Source organism: Aspergillus sydowii, assembly GCF_001890705.1.
Source record: "Aspergillus sydowii CBS 593.65 unplaced genomic scaffold ASPSYscaffold_3, whole genome shotgun sequence".
NCBI classification, from domain to species: domain Eukaryota; kingdom Fungi; phylum Ascomycota; class Eurotiomycetes; order Eurotiales; family Aspergillaceae; genus Aspergillus; species Aspergillus sydowii.
Window position 1 is genome coordinate 1155725 of NW_024467861.1, and position 16063 is coordinate 1171787.

The window sequence follows — 16063 nt, forward strand, 5'->3', positions numbered from 1 at the left end:
ACCTCATCCCCACGCGTCTTGATAAGTTCTAGATCTGCCCATTGCCGTCACCCTGCTGCCTGACTGTCAGTCGCGTCTGCCTGGGGAGGGGTCGAAGATCGACACTGTCACTGTTGAATACTGCTTGGTCTGAAGCCACTGGCGCCAATGTGAGTCAGAGATGCTTCGTATCGCCAGCGACGAGAGTGCATTAATAATGGAAGATGCGACTCTCCATGACGTGGAGATCGTGAAATAATGCGGGGTTGACATCTCCTGCACCCACACAAACAATAAGCTCTTGCGGGAACTACTCTTCGGCGTCTTGATTTTTACAGTAGTTGCTCCAATCCACGTATTTGAATATGTTTGTCCATTCGGAGAATGTCCATCAAGCACTTCTGGCTTCGGACATCCGCCGGCACTGTCCGACAGAGTGCCACCACAATAGACACGTTCATGGACAATTAAAGTAGCAATAAAAGACCTTTATCGAACACCCCGGATCAGCTATCATTCCATCAAAATGAGTTTTAATGCGAATACCTGCCCCTCTTTCGACTCTCTCCCCGTGGACAAGAATGGACCACACGGGAATGCATGGGGACTTTGGGGTCCTGATGATCAACTGGGAACGCTGAATTTACTGACCGACGAGGTTATCCAGAAAGCTGCAGCCGAGAATATCAGGGTTGGGACGACGGTATCACTCAAGTAAGAACTTCGCCGACCGCAGGAAGAAAGCCTCTACAGCTATGTGTATAGTTGGTCCATGACCGCCGCCTCGAACCCAAGGTTTGCTCGCAAGCTTCTAGATCTGCGCTTGATCAACAAGGCACCGCTAAAACACGCTCATGATGATGAGGTTGAACCCATAACTGGCTTACTGCATCTGATGAAAGCTTACCATTTTTGCAGTGGACATTCAACTCTCAATGCAGTTCCCAATGGGACGGATTCCGTCATTACGCATATCAAAAAGAGGGTGTTAGTATCCATAAGAGCATTTGCTTTACTTAGCTGCGCATAAGTCTGACAGAAATCAGTTGTACTACATGGGCCGCATGGCCGAGGATTTCGCAGCATCTGACGACCCTAATGGCATTCAACGTGTGTGGCAGATCATCCCATCCAAGCCCTTTGATCTAGGCCAGTGATTGACAGCATTTTCTTTAGATATCTCAAAGAAGGGCATTACCGGCCGCGCAATCCTCATCGACTGGTACAGCTGGGCACAGGCCCAGGACATGCCCGTAGACGCCATGTCCGCGCACGAAATACCCTTCTCTGAGCTCCTCGCGACTCTAGCGTACCAGAAAATGGACCAATCAACCTTCAGACGGGGTGATATTCTCGTTATACGAACAGGATATCTAGCCCAGTATGCCGAAATGCCAGCGCACAAACGCGAGCATCTGAACGAGCTCTACAAAACTCAGAAGCCAGAGAACATCGGGCTTAAACCATCCGAGGATCTACTGCGGTTCCTATGGGATACTAGGATTGCTGCCATTTGTGGCGATTCTCGCTCCTTAGAGGTTTGGCCATGCACGGAGGAGAAGTGGCATATGCACGAGTGGCTGCTTGCCGGGTGGGGAATGCCGATTGGGGAGCTGTTCGATTTGGAGGAACTGGCAAGAGTTTGCCAGAGGCTTGGGCGGTATACCTTCTTCCTATCCAGCTCACCTATGAATGTAAGTTTATGCAGATACTGCACATCCTCCTGAGTAAGCCAAGGGCTAAAGATGGTTAACTATGTGTCAGGTTCCCGGCGGCGTTGCCAGCCCCCCGAATGCGCTGGCAATTTTCTAGACGGGATATTGAGGGACACATTGGGTGGAACTAGGCATAACTTCCCTCAGAAGAGGATTGGGATCGTATAGTTTAAGAGCGGACCACTTTCTGTAGAGATCCGAAAGTTGGAGACTGGAATCCATAGAGCTTAGTCCAACCCCATCACCGTTGTCCGGAGCTTGTCCGAAGGAGCTTTTGGAATAATCTCCGAGCCGCAACCTATCCCGAAATCGAAATCCTTTGAACAAGATTTTGCCAAGGTTTCCTGGCCCCAGCTTTATGCTCCCCGGGAAAATGGAGAAATTCCGAGACCTGGAGTACCCCAACGGTACCCCAAACAGCAGGGTGGGCTGGCCGACAGAATGGTTATGCACATCTTTGTACTTCTATAAAAGGCTGCATATGCCTGCGCAGACCAGTGGTCAAATCGAAGAAACGCTGCAAATTGTACGAGCCTTGCAGCACACCATGACCGAAATCGAGGCCAACGACAAAATCGTCGAGCCTGTAACTGGCCCTTATGGCGGATTGTCGCCTGAAGATGCCGATTTTATGCGCCAATATGAGGGTAAGGCTGGAAAGAAAGTGGTCAGGAAGGTAAGTCTTATACAATGGAGGAGACTTGACACTTTTTAAAGGGTTAACCAAATCTATTTTATAGATCGATTTCCGCCTGATCCCCATCATGGCAATTCTTTACCTCCTTTCGCATATCGATAGAGGGAATATTGGGAACGCGAAGATTGAAGGAATGGACAAGGATCTGGGGTTGGTTGGCAATCAATATAACATCGCCAGTACCATCTTCTTCGTGCCCTACATCATCTTCGGTGCGGTTCTCGAAACAATCAACCTCCTTATTAGTTACTGGCGGTTCATAAGAGGTGCCATCCAACATCGTCCTTAAGAAGGTCCGCCCTAGTATCTGGCTGTCCTTCTTGATCATTGCCTGGGGGATTGTTATGACCTGTATGGGTGTAGTAAAAAACTTTGATGGACTGGTAGCCTGCCGAGTTATCCTGGGCGTATTCGAGGTACAGTGGCTGTCCTATATCTTCATTCTCATGGAGTTAACCCAGAAACTTAGGCCGGCTTTTTCCCCGGTGCAGTATATATCGTCTCAACCTGGTATCCTCGTCATGAACTTCAACAACGACTCGCGCTCTTCTATACTGCTTCCGCATTCTCAGGCGCTCTCAGCGGTCTTCTTGCGTTCGGTATCGCCCGAATGGATGGATCCCGAGGTATCGACGGCTGGCGTTGGATTTTCCCGATCGAAGGTGCAGTTACTGTAACAGCGGGTCTCGTTATGCCTCTTCTGATCATCGATACCCCCGAACGCGCGAAGTGGCTTTCAGACGACGAGAAGCGCTTCGTCGACCTTCGCCTTCGCCTTTCCGGTGTCCGAGCCAACTCTGACGAGGGCGACAAGTTCTCATGGAAGTTGCTCATTCGCACTATGGCCGACTGGAAGATCTTCCTGGCCATCTTGCTCGCGTGGGCAAATTCGGTCCCCAATGCCGCTTTCAAGTTCACCATGCCGCAGATCATCAATCAGCTAGGATTCTCAACAGCTGAGTCACAGTTGCTCACGATTCCGCCGTACGTCTGCGGTGGCATCTCAGCTTGGGTGACTGGGCGGTTCTCTGATCGATTTTCCTGGCGTATGCCCTTCATTGTTGGCCCACTTTCTCTTCTTGTTGTCGCGATGGCAGTCCTTTTCAAGTATTCCGAGAATGTAAAGGATAATGTTCCGGCGATGTATATCGGTGTTGTCCTTGCACAAATCGGTATATACCCTCTTCTCCCAGGAATCAGTGCCTGGACTGGGAATAACCTGGCCCCATCCTGGAAGAGATCCATCGGCCTTGCGTGGGTTCTTGCAGCTGGAAACCTCGGAAGTAAGAATACCCTTAACCAGCGTCGATGCCCTTGGATAAAGCTGACCGACTTCTTTCTCTACATAGGCATAATTGGAACAAACGTCTTCCTAGACCGCGAGGGCCCGCGGTATCCCACGGGATATGGGACAGCTCTCGGAATTATCTGCCTCGGAGTTGGGTGTGCCGTGACTATGGAGTTTTTCTTGTGGCGATCAAATCAAGCCAAGTCTCGACTTTCAGAAGACGAAATTCGAGAGCAATATACGCCTGAGCAGCTCGATGCCATGGGTGAAAGAAGTCCATTGTACCGATATACCTTGTAAGCAGATAAAAGGAAGGAGGGGTATATGAATTTCGCGGGACAGATCGTGGTTGTGATAAAGACTTTTTCCAGAGAAGGGAATTACACAAGTGGGAGGATGATATCTTGATACTTATGATACAAATCGTGTAGAAAACGTGCAGGGAAATTGTGGGTTCATCGGAGGGGCCTGACGCTTAGGTTGTTTCCGTTTCTACTTCTCCACAATCATAAATCACAACAACTACCGGTACAACTGCCTGGAGCAGACGTCATCAATATGAAAGCCTGGGATGGTATCTATTAAGCGGCCTCAACAAAGATACGATGATTTTCTGCGGTTTGGCCCGTCCTATGGAAGATAACAAAGCGCCTAGTGGGGTTAGTTATTCTGTGCAGTCCAATGCAAACATTGAACTGTGACAACCACTCCTACCCACGTAGACCAACACATCGATCAACCATGGCCAAACCTCCATATACAAACCCTGAAGAGATTTTCTCCGATGAATCCAGTTTCTACGGTGCGCTGTAAAATAAGAAACAGAGGAAAGAAGACCCAATATTGACACTCAACAGGCGACGAATCTGAGACAACACAGCTCGAAAATGAAGCAGCTGAATACGACCCAAAGGAATACTGGACAACTATCCATCCCCAACTTCCCTCAACAATTCAGTACCAAAATAAGCAACGAGAACGCGCCAAACAAACCGGAACTGAGAAAATGGCTACGCTTCCAATGGAAATGGACATTGACACCGACACCCCGCAAATCCTCCCGCGGGATAAACCCGGCAAGCATGAATCCAGCGTTGAATTTCTCAAGCGCCTGCCTGCTTCATCCACCAAAGCTGACATCGTCGGACCCTGGATCTACATTCACACTCCGCACACCGAGCAACTGAACGATGATGTTGCAGAGTTTAAGAGGAGAGGCCGCGAAGCATTGTTCGCATTTGAGAACCAAGAGGCAAGACTACGATATGAGAATGATTGTAAGGGTGGGAGTGCAGTTACGTTGGCTAGGAAGGTGAGACCGCTACAGCGTGAGCTGGAGGGAAATATCTATATGCTGGCGCGGGAGACGAACTGCATTACTGGGAAGTGGATGATGTTTATCACTGCGGACCGGGTGGATCGTTACTGGAGAGCTGTTGCGGAGGCCACAATGAACGGGCATTTGGGTATCGCGGCGAAAGTGGCCACGGATGATGGGGAGGCCGACAACAAGGCAAGGCTGATTGCTGTTTACACAAGGGATTATGAGGACCGGGAGGATGTGAAGCGGGTTTTGAAGAAATTGGTTGAGTTGTATTTGGTTAAAAGGGGCGAGAGGCCAATTTACTACAAGCGTGATGCGCTCACATACTTGGAGATCATGTCGAAGAATAAGTATGGCTTGAAGGCAACTTCGTGTTCAAGTGCAGATGTCTTGGCTGGGAAAATTTGAATTGGATATTGATATGTACATCAATGACGTCTATAGATATATGTGATTAAAGAAATGACGACTTATGGCCATTATGGATTGTATATATGCATTTCACGGAGGTCCTGCTCCGTTCTCCCATGCCCTCTGTGGGATATTGGTCTTGGGATAACTTTTGGATACCCATTACCATAAGTAGATCTCGACATAAGCTGTATGGTGCTCCCAGAGTATTGGCGACGCCGTCACTGGATGGCGGGGCGATTCTCATGGAATCGACGCGGCGCACGGGGAGTATCAGAATGACTCAATCTTGAGATAAGACGACTTCTGAGTATCGTGAAGACTGACACCAAACCAGAACGTCCTCAAGCGGTTCCATCCTCCTTCTCCATGGCTTTCTCACATGCCTCACGAACTTCAGCCACGCCCTTAACTCCCTCCCATTTCCCAAGCAACTTGCGCACCTCGTCCCAGTCTTTCTCGGCTCCCTCCCTATTCCCATCCGCAACAAGCCTCTCCAGCCTTCTCGGCGCATCAAGAACCCACAGAACAGTCTCCTTTTCCGCCTTTATATCCTGCTCCGCACCCTTCTCATCACCATCCTTCATCCTCCCTCTTATCTCTTCCCCCTCGTGGATTAACCCCGATGCAGTCTCCGCTACGAATGAAATAGCCGGCCCCAGCGTCTTCGTCATCGTCAATGGTGTGCCGCGCTCATCCATACTCTGCCGCATCTTCCCAATCGTCTCCACCGCTCGAATCAGCTTCGAATAGTTATCATACACCAACGCCTTGCGCTCGCCATCAAGCGTACGGATATCACCAACGAGCGTATTCTCCGCTTTTAAAATTGTCGATAGTGACGACGTAGCAAGGAGATTATTCACGTAGCGCTGGGGGTCGAAGTCCGGGTTATCGAGTTCCGTCCCGGCGACCACGACAGAGGGGCTCGAAATGTCGCCGGCGTCAGTGTGTCGGGGAACGCTCCGCGAGCGGGCATTTTGTGCTTCGGAAGGTTTAAGGTTGTAGTAGTCTCGGAGGGCGGCGCGGTTACGTCGCGGGTGTAGGGAGGGAGAGACGGCTCGAGCTGTTGAAGGGGTGGATGCGGCACTGAGGCTACCATTGATGGACGTATTTAGGGCGTCGAGAGATGGGCGCCGTGAGGAGACGGGTGTTGGGGAGTGAGCTCTGGATGACGCAATTGAAGGGCGAGGGGAGGATAGTGCAGACATTTTCGTTATTTAGAGAGTTGGAACGAGGAGAATCTGAGGATTAGGCGTGGATGTAAAGGAGGGCGAAGATGACAGCTCCGAGAGACTTAAGCGGTTTCTTGGTTCCCCGGATTTGTTCCGCTCCAAAGCTTCATTTTTCCAACTCTCTCAACTGGTCTTTGTTTACAACCTTACATACTACAAAGTGCCTAATCTCTACAGCTTTCCACTTGACTAAATTCAAAAATATTGAATTCGCAATCCATGGCAAACCCCCAAGACCAACTCGCTGCCCAACTCCAGAGCAAATCCCTTCCGGTGTCCTCGCCTTGGCTAAACAACTTCCTTTCGCAGCAACGCAACATCCCCATAACAGCATTAACGCAGACAGCGCTCTTCCGAATCCTCAACTCCGATTTCCGCGAATCACTCAACTCCCGGAGCCCGAACTCTATACTTCCTGTTGACGTCTTCGACCGCAATGTGCAAGAGCGCCGGCTCACCGGCTCCATCCCTGTCCAAGTCCTAGACATTGAAGACATCGGCACTAGCGTTTGGGCCCAGGTAGAAGCTATTGAACGCATTGAGCGCGGAGAGGCAGTGCGAGGTAGGGAGATTGTGCGGACGGTTAATGTGGGCGGTGATGAGGGGGATGGGGTTGCCAATTCTGGTTCAAATACGAACCCGAACGAGAGCAACGGCCCGCATCGGCTGATTCTCCAAGATGCAAAGGGAACAAAGGCTGTGGGGGTCGAGATGACGAGAATCAATGGGATCGGGATCGGTAAATTACCTATTGGGGGGAAATTGCTTTTGCGAAATGCGACAGTTGCTCGGGGAATGATCCTGTTAACGCCCGAGAGTGTATTGCTGCTTGGGGGAAAGATTGAGGCAATGGATCAGGCTTGGAAGACTGATAGAAAGTCAAGGTTGTTGGCAAGGGTTACGGATACCGGGAGTTAGTGAGTCTAGGTATGGACTTTACGTGAGTTTCAATGTTTGAAATTCGTTCGTTCCTAACGCGTTATTTCTAGTTAAGTTTTCTATCTACCACGCAGGTTCATAACTAGGTGGTTGATAAGACTACATGGCTTAGCTCCTGCCAGCCGCCCTGCATCCATGGTGCGACCATGATTGCCCTCAAGGCATCGCTGGCCTTTCCGGTTTGTGAATAGGCGGCAGATAAGTCGGTAGCATCGAGATTGCTCCGAGGGGGAACGCTCCGTAGAGCTGTCTTGACACCCATCTCAGCAGGGTACGATTCCTGGGCGGCTGACGACAATTCCATCCAGCCTTGAGGGTCGTAAGGAGCCCTCATGACCGCCGCTGCGGCCTCTCCAATGCGTCTCGTTTCATCCGGAACGCCCGAATCATCAGCCGTACACGAGGATATCGCAGTCGAGAGCTTGACTAGTCTAGCCCTTTCATGAACCCCGATATCATCTCTGGTAATCATGTTCTGGAGGTCAGACGCAACGGCCTCTATGACGTCCTTGTCGTCATCAAGGAGCGCGATTGCTCCTAGGAGTGTGACTGATCCGACATGGTCTGGATGGCTCTCAACGCATTCAAACAGCTGCTGTCGAGCAACGGTCCTTTCCTCTTCTCCACCCTTCGCCCATAATACCTGTGCAAGAAGACAAACGACATCTGGCGCATTATCCGCTTCTTGGAGGGCATCGCGGAACATGTCGATTGAATTGTCCATAGCTCGCATGTAGTAGTGCGCAAGGCCAGCGGTCAGATGTGCCGACAGACGCAGATTCTTGTACAGTTCAGGCTCGAATTTCTCGGCGTCCTCCTCCCCCGACAGCATAAGCGCGGTCTCTGCCTTCTCTGCAGCTTCTTCGTATTCCTGGCGTGCTAGCAGTACACGTGCGATGTCGGCGTTTGCTTGCGCGAACTTAGAAAGCGACGACGCCGATTCAGAATCCTCATATTCAGCCTCGACATGAGCACTAAGGCTCCTTAAGTTGGTCTCAGCATCTGAGAACTCGCCGATTCTCTCAGCTAGGAGAGAGAATAGGTGAACAAAGGGTAAACCAGAAGGGTCCTGGCTAGTGAGCTGATAAAGTGTGAAGAATGGTTGGATGAGTTGCGAGACCTCATTTGACGCTGAAGCATCCGCGACAAGGTGGTCGAACAAGGTCAAGGTATACTGCTGTTTCGGCAGTTTCGATGACGACCGAGAGATATCGAACGCGTGTTCGAACAGGCCTCTGGCCTCCCGTGAATCACCATACAGAAGAGCTAGGAAACCTTGACCAACCCACGCCTGCGAATAATCGGGATCCGTCGACTGTGCGCGAGTAAATGCTTCGTTGGATAGTTGAGTATCGTTATGAATGAGATACAGTGTTCCCAAGTTGGTCCAGACTTGTGCGCTCCGGTCATTAAGGTGCAGACTTCTGACGAATGCGTGCTGGGCAACTCTCGGGCTCATACTTGTAGTCACCACCCCAAGCGCGTTCCAAAACTCGGAGTTACCAGCCTCTAGCTCAATGGCTCTCTTGAAGCATCTCATTGCTGCCTTCAAAAACTTACGAGATTGCTTCTTCTCGCCGATCGGTCTTATGCATCTAAAGGCTATATATTCCGCCCATCCAAGATTGTACCATGACACTGCCTGCGCATGAGTGTCCTGTAGCGAGACATGTATAGCACGCTTGTACGCTAGAATCGAGGCGTATAGGCATTCGTTCGCTAGGGTAGAAACATCTTTCTCGCCCTCTAGCGCTGCTAAATAGTCCTCTCCTATGCCGTCGACGTCCGTAATGATGTCTAGGGCGGAAGGTTCGAGTTGAGTGCTGAGCAAACCCCGGACTTCCTTCATCGGGAGTTTGCCTGCTTTTGATCTGACGTAAGAAAACATCGCGCACGCATCACCTACCCCCTTCCATAAATTGAAAATGTCAACTCGCTCAGTAGCGAGCGATTTGGCCAGTATGATGGCTCTTCTAGCTAGCTCAGCGCAATCATTGAAAAGCCCCGATTCTAGGCACTTCCAGGAATTCTCTGTGAGTGTTTGAAGCAATGCTATCGTAACGCCAAGCTCATTGGGTCGGATCTTCAACACCTCTTCATATCTCGCAATAGCATCGTCATATTCACCGAGCTCACGCTTAACATTCGCCAGCATGTATCGAGCAAACCAAATCTGTTCCTTTTCGGCTTTTGACAACATAAATTCAAGCTCCTGAGCATGGTCGAAGGCTTTTGTGGCAGCGATGTATCTTCCAGAATTATGATAACTCTCACCTAAGCCAACCCACGAATGGTAATCGTTTGGCGAAATTCTTAGAGCCGCCTGGAAGGAAACTATACTCTTCGGGTACTGCTGTTTGTTGATCTGGACTGTGCCTAAAGCTGCATACGGCCAACTGTAGCCCTTTCTTTTCGATCCTGGCGCAGGTTTGGCTTTTCCGGAGTCAACAACACGTTGTGAGACAGCCTCGACAAGATCCCACTCCTTTTGGTCCGCAAATGTTCTTGCCAACCTCTCAGCGGCTAGGATCTCGGATGGCGATAGTTCAAAAGCTTTGTGAAAGCATCTCCGTGCTCTTGTCTTGTCCTTCTTATAGTCGGCATAGTATAGACCCAAACTAGTATAAGCTGGTGCAAAGTTTATGCTCGCCTGGACAGAAGCGAGAAAACTGGCATAGGCGCCATTCCGACTCTTGCGCGCGGACGATGACGGATCAATCTCCCATTGACAATATCCAATACGATAGAGTATCTCTCCTTTGAATTCCCTGCTCTCTCTCTGCGAGCTTTGCAGCTCATCGAGAACATCTTGCAGTCCTGAAAGACCTGATGGAAGATCCCCATTCAGCGCTTTACACCAAGACAGTTCACCACGGATCTTAAGGTTTCCAGGGTCACGTTTCAACGCACGCTCCAGGAAATTGACTGCTTCCGGGTAGTCTTCGTCGACCTTTAAAATAAGGCCGATTCCAAGGAGGCAGCTGGTCGACGTAGGGCGTCTTTGCAGAATATCGTGAAAAATTCTGTGGGCCTCGGGGTGATGTCGTGGAGATTGGTAGTGAATCAGGGAGTTTGCGAGATCTATGTTTAGGGCATCTGCAGTGTTCTGGAGAGTAATTCCCGTTCTTTTGATGACGTCGTGTAGATTATGAAGCCCTTTACGGCACACATCGACGACGCTTTCGTATTCTTCGAGGAATTGATACAGTTCGCCCATAATTCTGTGGGCGACAATTGAAGTTGAAGACAATTCGAGGCCCTCCACCATCAAGATAAGACGATCCTGGGCTGCCAATTCGTTGTTCTCTCCATTTCCATTCTCGGCCTTTTCACCCTCTTGCTCGCCCGGTTTAGCTGATTCTTTAGGAGGAAATGGGGAAATTTCGCTTCCCAAGAAGCCCTTGAGAACCTTCGAAAGATCATGTTCGGGAAAGAATTCGATAAAGTCTTCAAGGAACCCACGGTCCCACTGAGAAAAGTCCTCGATATCTTGCCACTCCAGTACAATCTTCCAAGCGAGTTCATATGGGTGTTTGATGATAACCATGTCACGAGCGGCTTGCAGCACCTCTTCCCTCTTCGCATCCTTTTCGTTCGCAGAGAGGACAACAAGTGTATCATAGGCCCTCTGTAGCAATTTCTCCTCATATGTGCGCCGAACTTCATCATCGTGTGACCAATTCACGATTCCACGATATAGCTGTTCCAGTTCACTCCGCTTGTAGGCCTCTCGTTTGACCTCGAGCGTAACTTGGTCAATTCGAGCACCGAGTCTAGTTCTCCGCTCCCCAATTTCCCGATTGATGAACTCCCTCTCCTCCGCTTCCGTTATTTCTATGAGACGCGAATAGGTATGCGCGGGGTTGGGGATGCGGCCTTCAAGGTAACTGTAGAGAGGGCTAGTGGGCAAGTGCAGCTCGAGTGCTCTCTTGTACTGCAGGCGAGTCCCATTCTTCTTTGTGAATGCGACATATTTGTCCAAGGCATCTTGACACCGGTGTTTGTCGTCTCTATGTAGTAATTAGCAATTTGTTTCCCACCACTAGAGTACCCAACCCTTTACTTACAGATCAGCAAACACCTGCGCGAGGTTTATTACCGCCTCCCTATACTGTTCGAGCTTTTGAATCCCTTGTTTCTCGTACAGGCTAATGAGTCCCTGCCATGCCGGTTTGTCGTCACCCTTAATGCGGGTGGCTGCGAGATATGCCCTTTCAGCTTCAGAGAAGTGGTTCAATTTATCTTGTGCTAGACCGAGAAATACATTCCTAAAATTGAGTTGTTAACAGAGGACGGGACGAAGGTGCATGGATCACTCACGCATGATAGTTTTGCGGCTGTTCTTTGACCAGGTCTTTGGCCTTTTCGGCAGCAAGCTCGAAATTTTTTGAGTCGAGCGCCGTCCGCACCTCCTTGAGAGCCGACTTGCTTGACATATTAAAGCAGTCGCCTCGTAGGCTTGTCTGGAGAGCGCTGTTCCTGGATCGGGACGCTTCCTGGAGGTGGGAAAATGCTCTCGGTGGGGAAGCCGAAGGACAGACTGCGTGGGCAGCGATACGTCAGAGCCCAGCCGCTTATCGGTCATGAGGTAGCGCCGTTTGTCTCCGCATTGCTGGCTGCTGCCTCCCTTCTTCCTCGCCCTCGACTGGCTTGTGTTGGCTTCTCCTGGACTTTCTATGATTGAACTCGCGGTATATGCTCTCCTCACTTCGATAGTAACTGAAGGATTCACTCATCGATCACTACGAATGCAATCAATTTGCCCTATTTGAATCCGAGCTCCCATAGGTAAGGTGAGTCTTATCAGCAACTCTCCAGGTCACAAGCTGATTTCGAAGATTACAACTTCAGGATTTATTTTCCCATGCGATACAGTCGCCGCTTGTCTTTCCGCTAGCCCTATTCCCCAAACACTTGCCCGTAGCCACCGGTCTCAACGTCAGCCCAGATCAGAATGGCGTCTCTCCGTCTTCGAGTCGATGGAACAAGATTCAAGGATTCACAGAATCGCGAAGTTACGATACGAGGTATAAACGTTGCTGGCGACGCCAAATATCCGAAGACACCCGATGTCCCTACTAATGTGGGTGATGGATTTTTTGACGCCGATAATGTCTCTTTTGTCGGACGGCCGTTCTCGCTCGATGATGCACATACACACTTCTCAAGGTTATGGAAACTCGGATATAACACTATTAGATACATTTTCACCTGGGAAGCGATCGAGCACGAGGGACCGGGTAAGTATGATGACGAATGGATATCCTTCACCATAGGAGTCCTTAGAATCGCCAAGCAATATGGGTTCTACGTGTTCATGGACCCGCATCAGGATGTGGTAGGTTGTCGGCATGCCATCTTGGACCTTCAAGATATCTAATTAGGTTCAAATAGTGGTCAAGGTTGTCAGGAGGGTCTGGTGCACCTGCCTGGACACTTTACGCCGCAGGCTTGGATCCACGGGGTTTCAAAAAGACACAGGCTGCCTTGGTCCAAAACACATGGGATGATCCCGCTAAATTTCCGAAAATGATATGGGCCACGAACTATACCAGACTCGTGTGTCAAACAATATTCACACTCTTCTGGGCCGGACGTGACTTTGCGCCCAAGGCGATCATTAATGGCATAAATATTCAGGACTACCTCCAGGGCCACTTTATTGCTGCGTGTAAATATCTAGCGCAGAAAATCCATGATGCTGGCGACCTTGAGAATGAGGTGGTAATTGGATGGGAAAGCCTTAACGAACCCCAGAGAGGTCTAATTGGTATCCAAGATATATCAGTCATCCCCGCAGAGCAACAGCTTCAATTGGGAACGTCGCCGACTGCTTTTCAGGCTATGCTTACGGGCTCCGGGCGCGCCTGTGAGGAGGCGGTATGGGGGTTCGGGGGGTTCGGACCTTATCAAAGTGGTCGAGAGCTTGTGGACCCCGAGGGAGAGACTGCTTGGCTACCAGTGACCTACGATGACACAAAGTATGGTTGGGTGCGAGATCCTAATTGGAAACTGGGTCAATGCTTGTGGGCACAGCATGGAGTTTGGGATCCTACCACCGACGAACTGCTACAAAAGGACTACTTTGCAAAGAAGCCTCGAACCGGAGAACCTCTAGATTACGACAAGTTCACTAACACTTACTTTATGGAACACTATAGAGCATATAGGGAAGCCATTAGAAGTGTATGGCCTGGCTCAATCATGCTATGTGAACCCCCAGTCATGGAGATTCCGCCCGACCTCAAAGGCTCCAATGATGATGACCCAAATATGGTTCATGCCATTCATTATTATGATGGCCTCACGCTGATGTCGAAACATTGGTTAGTCTTGTTTTGTTTGAACAATTAATATTTATTGACACGTACAGGAATCGGTTATACAACGTGGACGTCATTGGCGTTCTTCGCGGGAAATACCTTACACCAGCTTTCGGCGTGAAGCTTGGAGAGACAGCAATCAGGAACTGTTTGCGCGATCAGCTGAAATTCCTAAGGGATGAGAGTCTGAGATACATGGGAAACCATCCCGTAATATTCACCGAAACAGGGATTCCCTACGACATGGATGACAAGTATGCGTACAAAACTGGCGACTACAGCAGTCAGATCAGTGCCATGGACGCAATCCACTACGCGCTGGAAGGAAGCACTTCGAATGGATTTACACTGTGGGTTTATACGACAAAGGTAGCAAAATTTAGGGCTGAATCATAGGATGTTCTGATGCTAACTGCTGTAGAACGATCATGAATGGGGTGACCAGTGGAATGGAGAGGATTTGTCCATTTATTCTGTCGATGACCTTGAACTCCCAAGTGGCAAGGCTTTGGATCACGAATTAGACAATCGGTCAGACCATCAATCTCCTTCATACTCATCCAGCCACAGCAGCAACCCCAACCAACAAATAACCCCTAGGAACCTGAAAGACGCCGTCAAGACACCTTCTATATCATCGGAGGTTTCTCAGCTCGACGAGAGTAAATTAGGATACCGCGCAGGGGAGGCTTTCCTCCGACCCAGCCCTATTGTCACTAACGGGGTGGTGTCGGACTACGTGTTCGACCTACGAGAATGTACTTTTACAATGTCCCTCGTCGGTAATAAGGGAACGGCAGACACCCCGACAGAAATCTTCCTACCGGATTTCCATTTTCCGGAAACGGACACAGAGGTGAGCGTTAGCTCTGGAGAGTGGTCAATTGATTATGTAGAGGCCAAACGCGTCAAGGTACAGCGGCTTCAATGGTGGCATTCTGAGGGCGATCAACACATTAAAATCCAGGGGCTGAGGCGCAAAGGTGGTGCTTTGGCTGCCCCGTCAGCGGAGGATTTGAGCTATCTGGAGCAGTGCCAGAAGGGAGGATGTACGGTGATGTAGTGGTGGTGATACTCTACCCTAATTTTTATGACTAGAAACTCTATGGAGCTTATTATAATTTCTCAATGACCCTAGGTGCAGAAAGTTGATCTGCTTAAACACTATAACATCATTCTAAGCTGTAATCTTATCACCTTGGGCAAGGGACAACCTACTATGTACTAGCTACCTAGAAGGATCTATCGGCTCTATCAGATAGGTGTCTGGGAAACTATGTTTCTTCAGCGCTATGTGCCAAAAGCTTAACGAACACTGATACTAATACTATATAGTAGTAGTGTCTCTAGAATTGACTCAGTTTACTTTATCCCATATAAAGCCTCAGGTCTCTTGGCATCTTATCCGACACGGTGCTTGTGTTTGCGAGATCTGGAAATAACTATGTTTGAAAGGAAACAAAGCTCGAAAATGACCCTTGTCTCAGTTTGTGGTGTCTAATGAGCATATTCGGCTTCTTTGATGCATTTATGATCATAGAACACATTATACGAAGTCCTGGCGCTGCGGGCTGTTACCTAGATATGGGCGGGAGAGACACGGTTTAGTGGCCTGCATGTAGAGGACTGGAACATGCCCAAGGTAAACACATATCTAAGCGAAGCCCCAAAAAATCATAATTTTAATCATCATGTCTGAGTCAAGGAAAGAACGCAGACATTGAAGAGCTAATTATGCAGTAGATCTTGGGTATACCGGTATATCATACCATGACGTTGAGTCTCGATTTCTGCTGTTTTTATCTGATTTGCTTATCGATAAGCTTGAGGCGGTGAGAAACTGCCCCTCCAAGTCGGTGTGGTGTGGTCATTGCGGCCGGAGCGCGTGGAAAATTCTCCCAGTCCGCGGAGCTGGTACCGCCTTCTCTACCTATTCATCAACAACTTCCCACTCTCAGTCGTCAAAGCAGCAGATTCGGCTCTGGATTTCAGATCGCATTTTCGGGGAAGGTTGGATAATCCCCTTCCCCATTATCCGTAAGGACACGCTATCGACCGTTTTAAGGAAAGAAACCCGATCTCAGCCGCAATCTTCGTTCCCTGCCTATTGCCTAACCAGACCGTTGGCCGTGCTGCCTGAGTGTTGGTCGTA

General features: G+C 49.6%; 7 protein-coding genes across 7 annotated transcripts; 5 read left to right on the forward strand and 2 right to left on the reverse strand.

Moving 5' to 3' along the window:
• Positions 1-505: 505 nt before the first annotated feature.
• On the forward strand, positions 506-1791 carry ASPSYDRAFT_56245 (uncharacterized protein; the record flags this gene model as incomplete). The annotated part of the gene is made up of 6 exons (XM_040849182.1): positions 506-693; positions 745-844; positions 898-966; positions 1026-1089; positions 1156-1673; positions 1744-1791. The coding sequence occupies 6 exons, from the start codon at positions 506-508 to the stop codon at positions 1789-1791; spliced, it is 987 nt and encodes a 328-aa protein (XP_040704545.1).
• A 450-nt stretch (positions 1792-2241) lies between these two features.
• Positions 2242-3979, forward strand: ASPSYDRAFT_148028 (uncharacterized protein; the record flags this gene model as incomplete). The annotated part of the gene is made up of 5 exons (XM_040841772.1): positions 2242-2370; positions 2435-2603; positions 2656-2807; positions 2861-3674; positions 3741-3979. The coding sequence occupies 5 exons, from the start codon at positions 2242-2244 to the stop codon at positions 3977-3979; spliced, it is 1503 nt and encodes a 500-aa protein (XP_040704546.1).
• A 441-nt stretch (positions 3980-4420) lies between these two features.
• On the forward strand, positions 4421-5411 carry ASPSYDRAFT_29265 (DUF1917 domain-containing protein; the record flags this gene model as incomplete). The annotated part of the gene is made up of 2 exons (XM_040844622.1): positions 4421-4481; positions 4537-5411. The coding sequence occupies 2 exons, from the start codon at positions 4421-4423 to the stop codon at positions 5409-5411; spliced, it is 936 nt and encodes a 311-aa protein (XP_040704547.1).
• A 347-nt stretch (positions 5412-5758) lies between these two features.
• On the reverse strand, positions 5759-6625 carry ASPSYDRAFT_56248 (COG1/VPS51 family protein; the record flags this gene model as incomplete). The annotated part of the gene is made up of 1 exon (XM_040849183.1): positions 5759-6625. One exon carries the CDS (start codon positions 6623-6625, stop codon positions 5759-5761), a length of 867 nt encoding a protein of 288 aa, XP_040704548.1.
• A 243-nt stretch (positions 6626-6868) lies between these two features.
• ASPSYDRAFT_87320 (OB fold domain-containing protein) lies at positions 6869-7567 on the forward strand (the record flags this gene model as incomplete). The annotated part of the gene is made up of 1 exon (XM_040851818.1): positions 6869-7567. The coding sequence occupies one exon, from the start codon at positions 6869-6871 to the stop codon at positions 7565-7567; it is 699 nt and encodes a 232-aa protein (XP_040704549.1).
• Positions 7568-7583: 16 nt separating this feature from the next.
• Positions 7584-12108, reverse strand: ASPSYDRAFT_42515 (SKI complex subunit tetratricopeptide repeat protein SKI3). Its single transcript, XM_040846467.1, has 3 exons — positions 11909-12108; positions 11656-11856; positions 7584-11598 (listed from the first exon to the last, which is right to left on the reverse strand). The coding sequence occupies exons 1-3, from the start codon at positions 12022-12024 to the stop codon at positions 7671-7673; spliced, it is 4245 nt and encodes a 1414-aa protein (XP_040704550.1). The 5' UTR covers positions 12025-12108; the 3' UTR covers positions 7584-7670.
• A 174-nt stretch (positions 12109-12282) lies between these two features.
• ASPSYDRAFT_42516 (sterylglucosidase 1) lies at positions 12283-15064 on the forward strand. Its single transcript, XM_040846468.1, has 5 exons — positions 12283-12376; positions 12427-12926; positions 12983-13914; positions 13962-14280; positions 14333-15064. The coding sequence occupies exons 2-5, from the start codon at positions 12543-12545 to the stop codon at positions 14972-14974; spliced, it is 2277 nt and encodes a 758-aa protein (XP_040704551.1). The 5' UTR covers positions 12283-12376; positions 12427-12542; the 3' UTR covers positions 14975-15064.
• Positions 15065-16063: the final 999 nt, after the last annotated feature.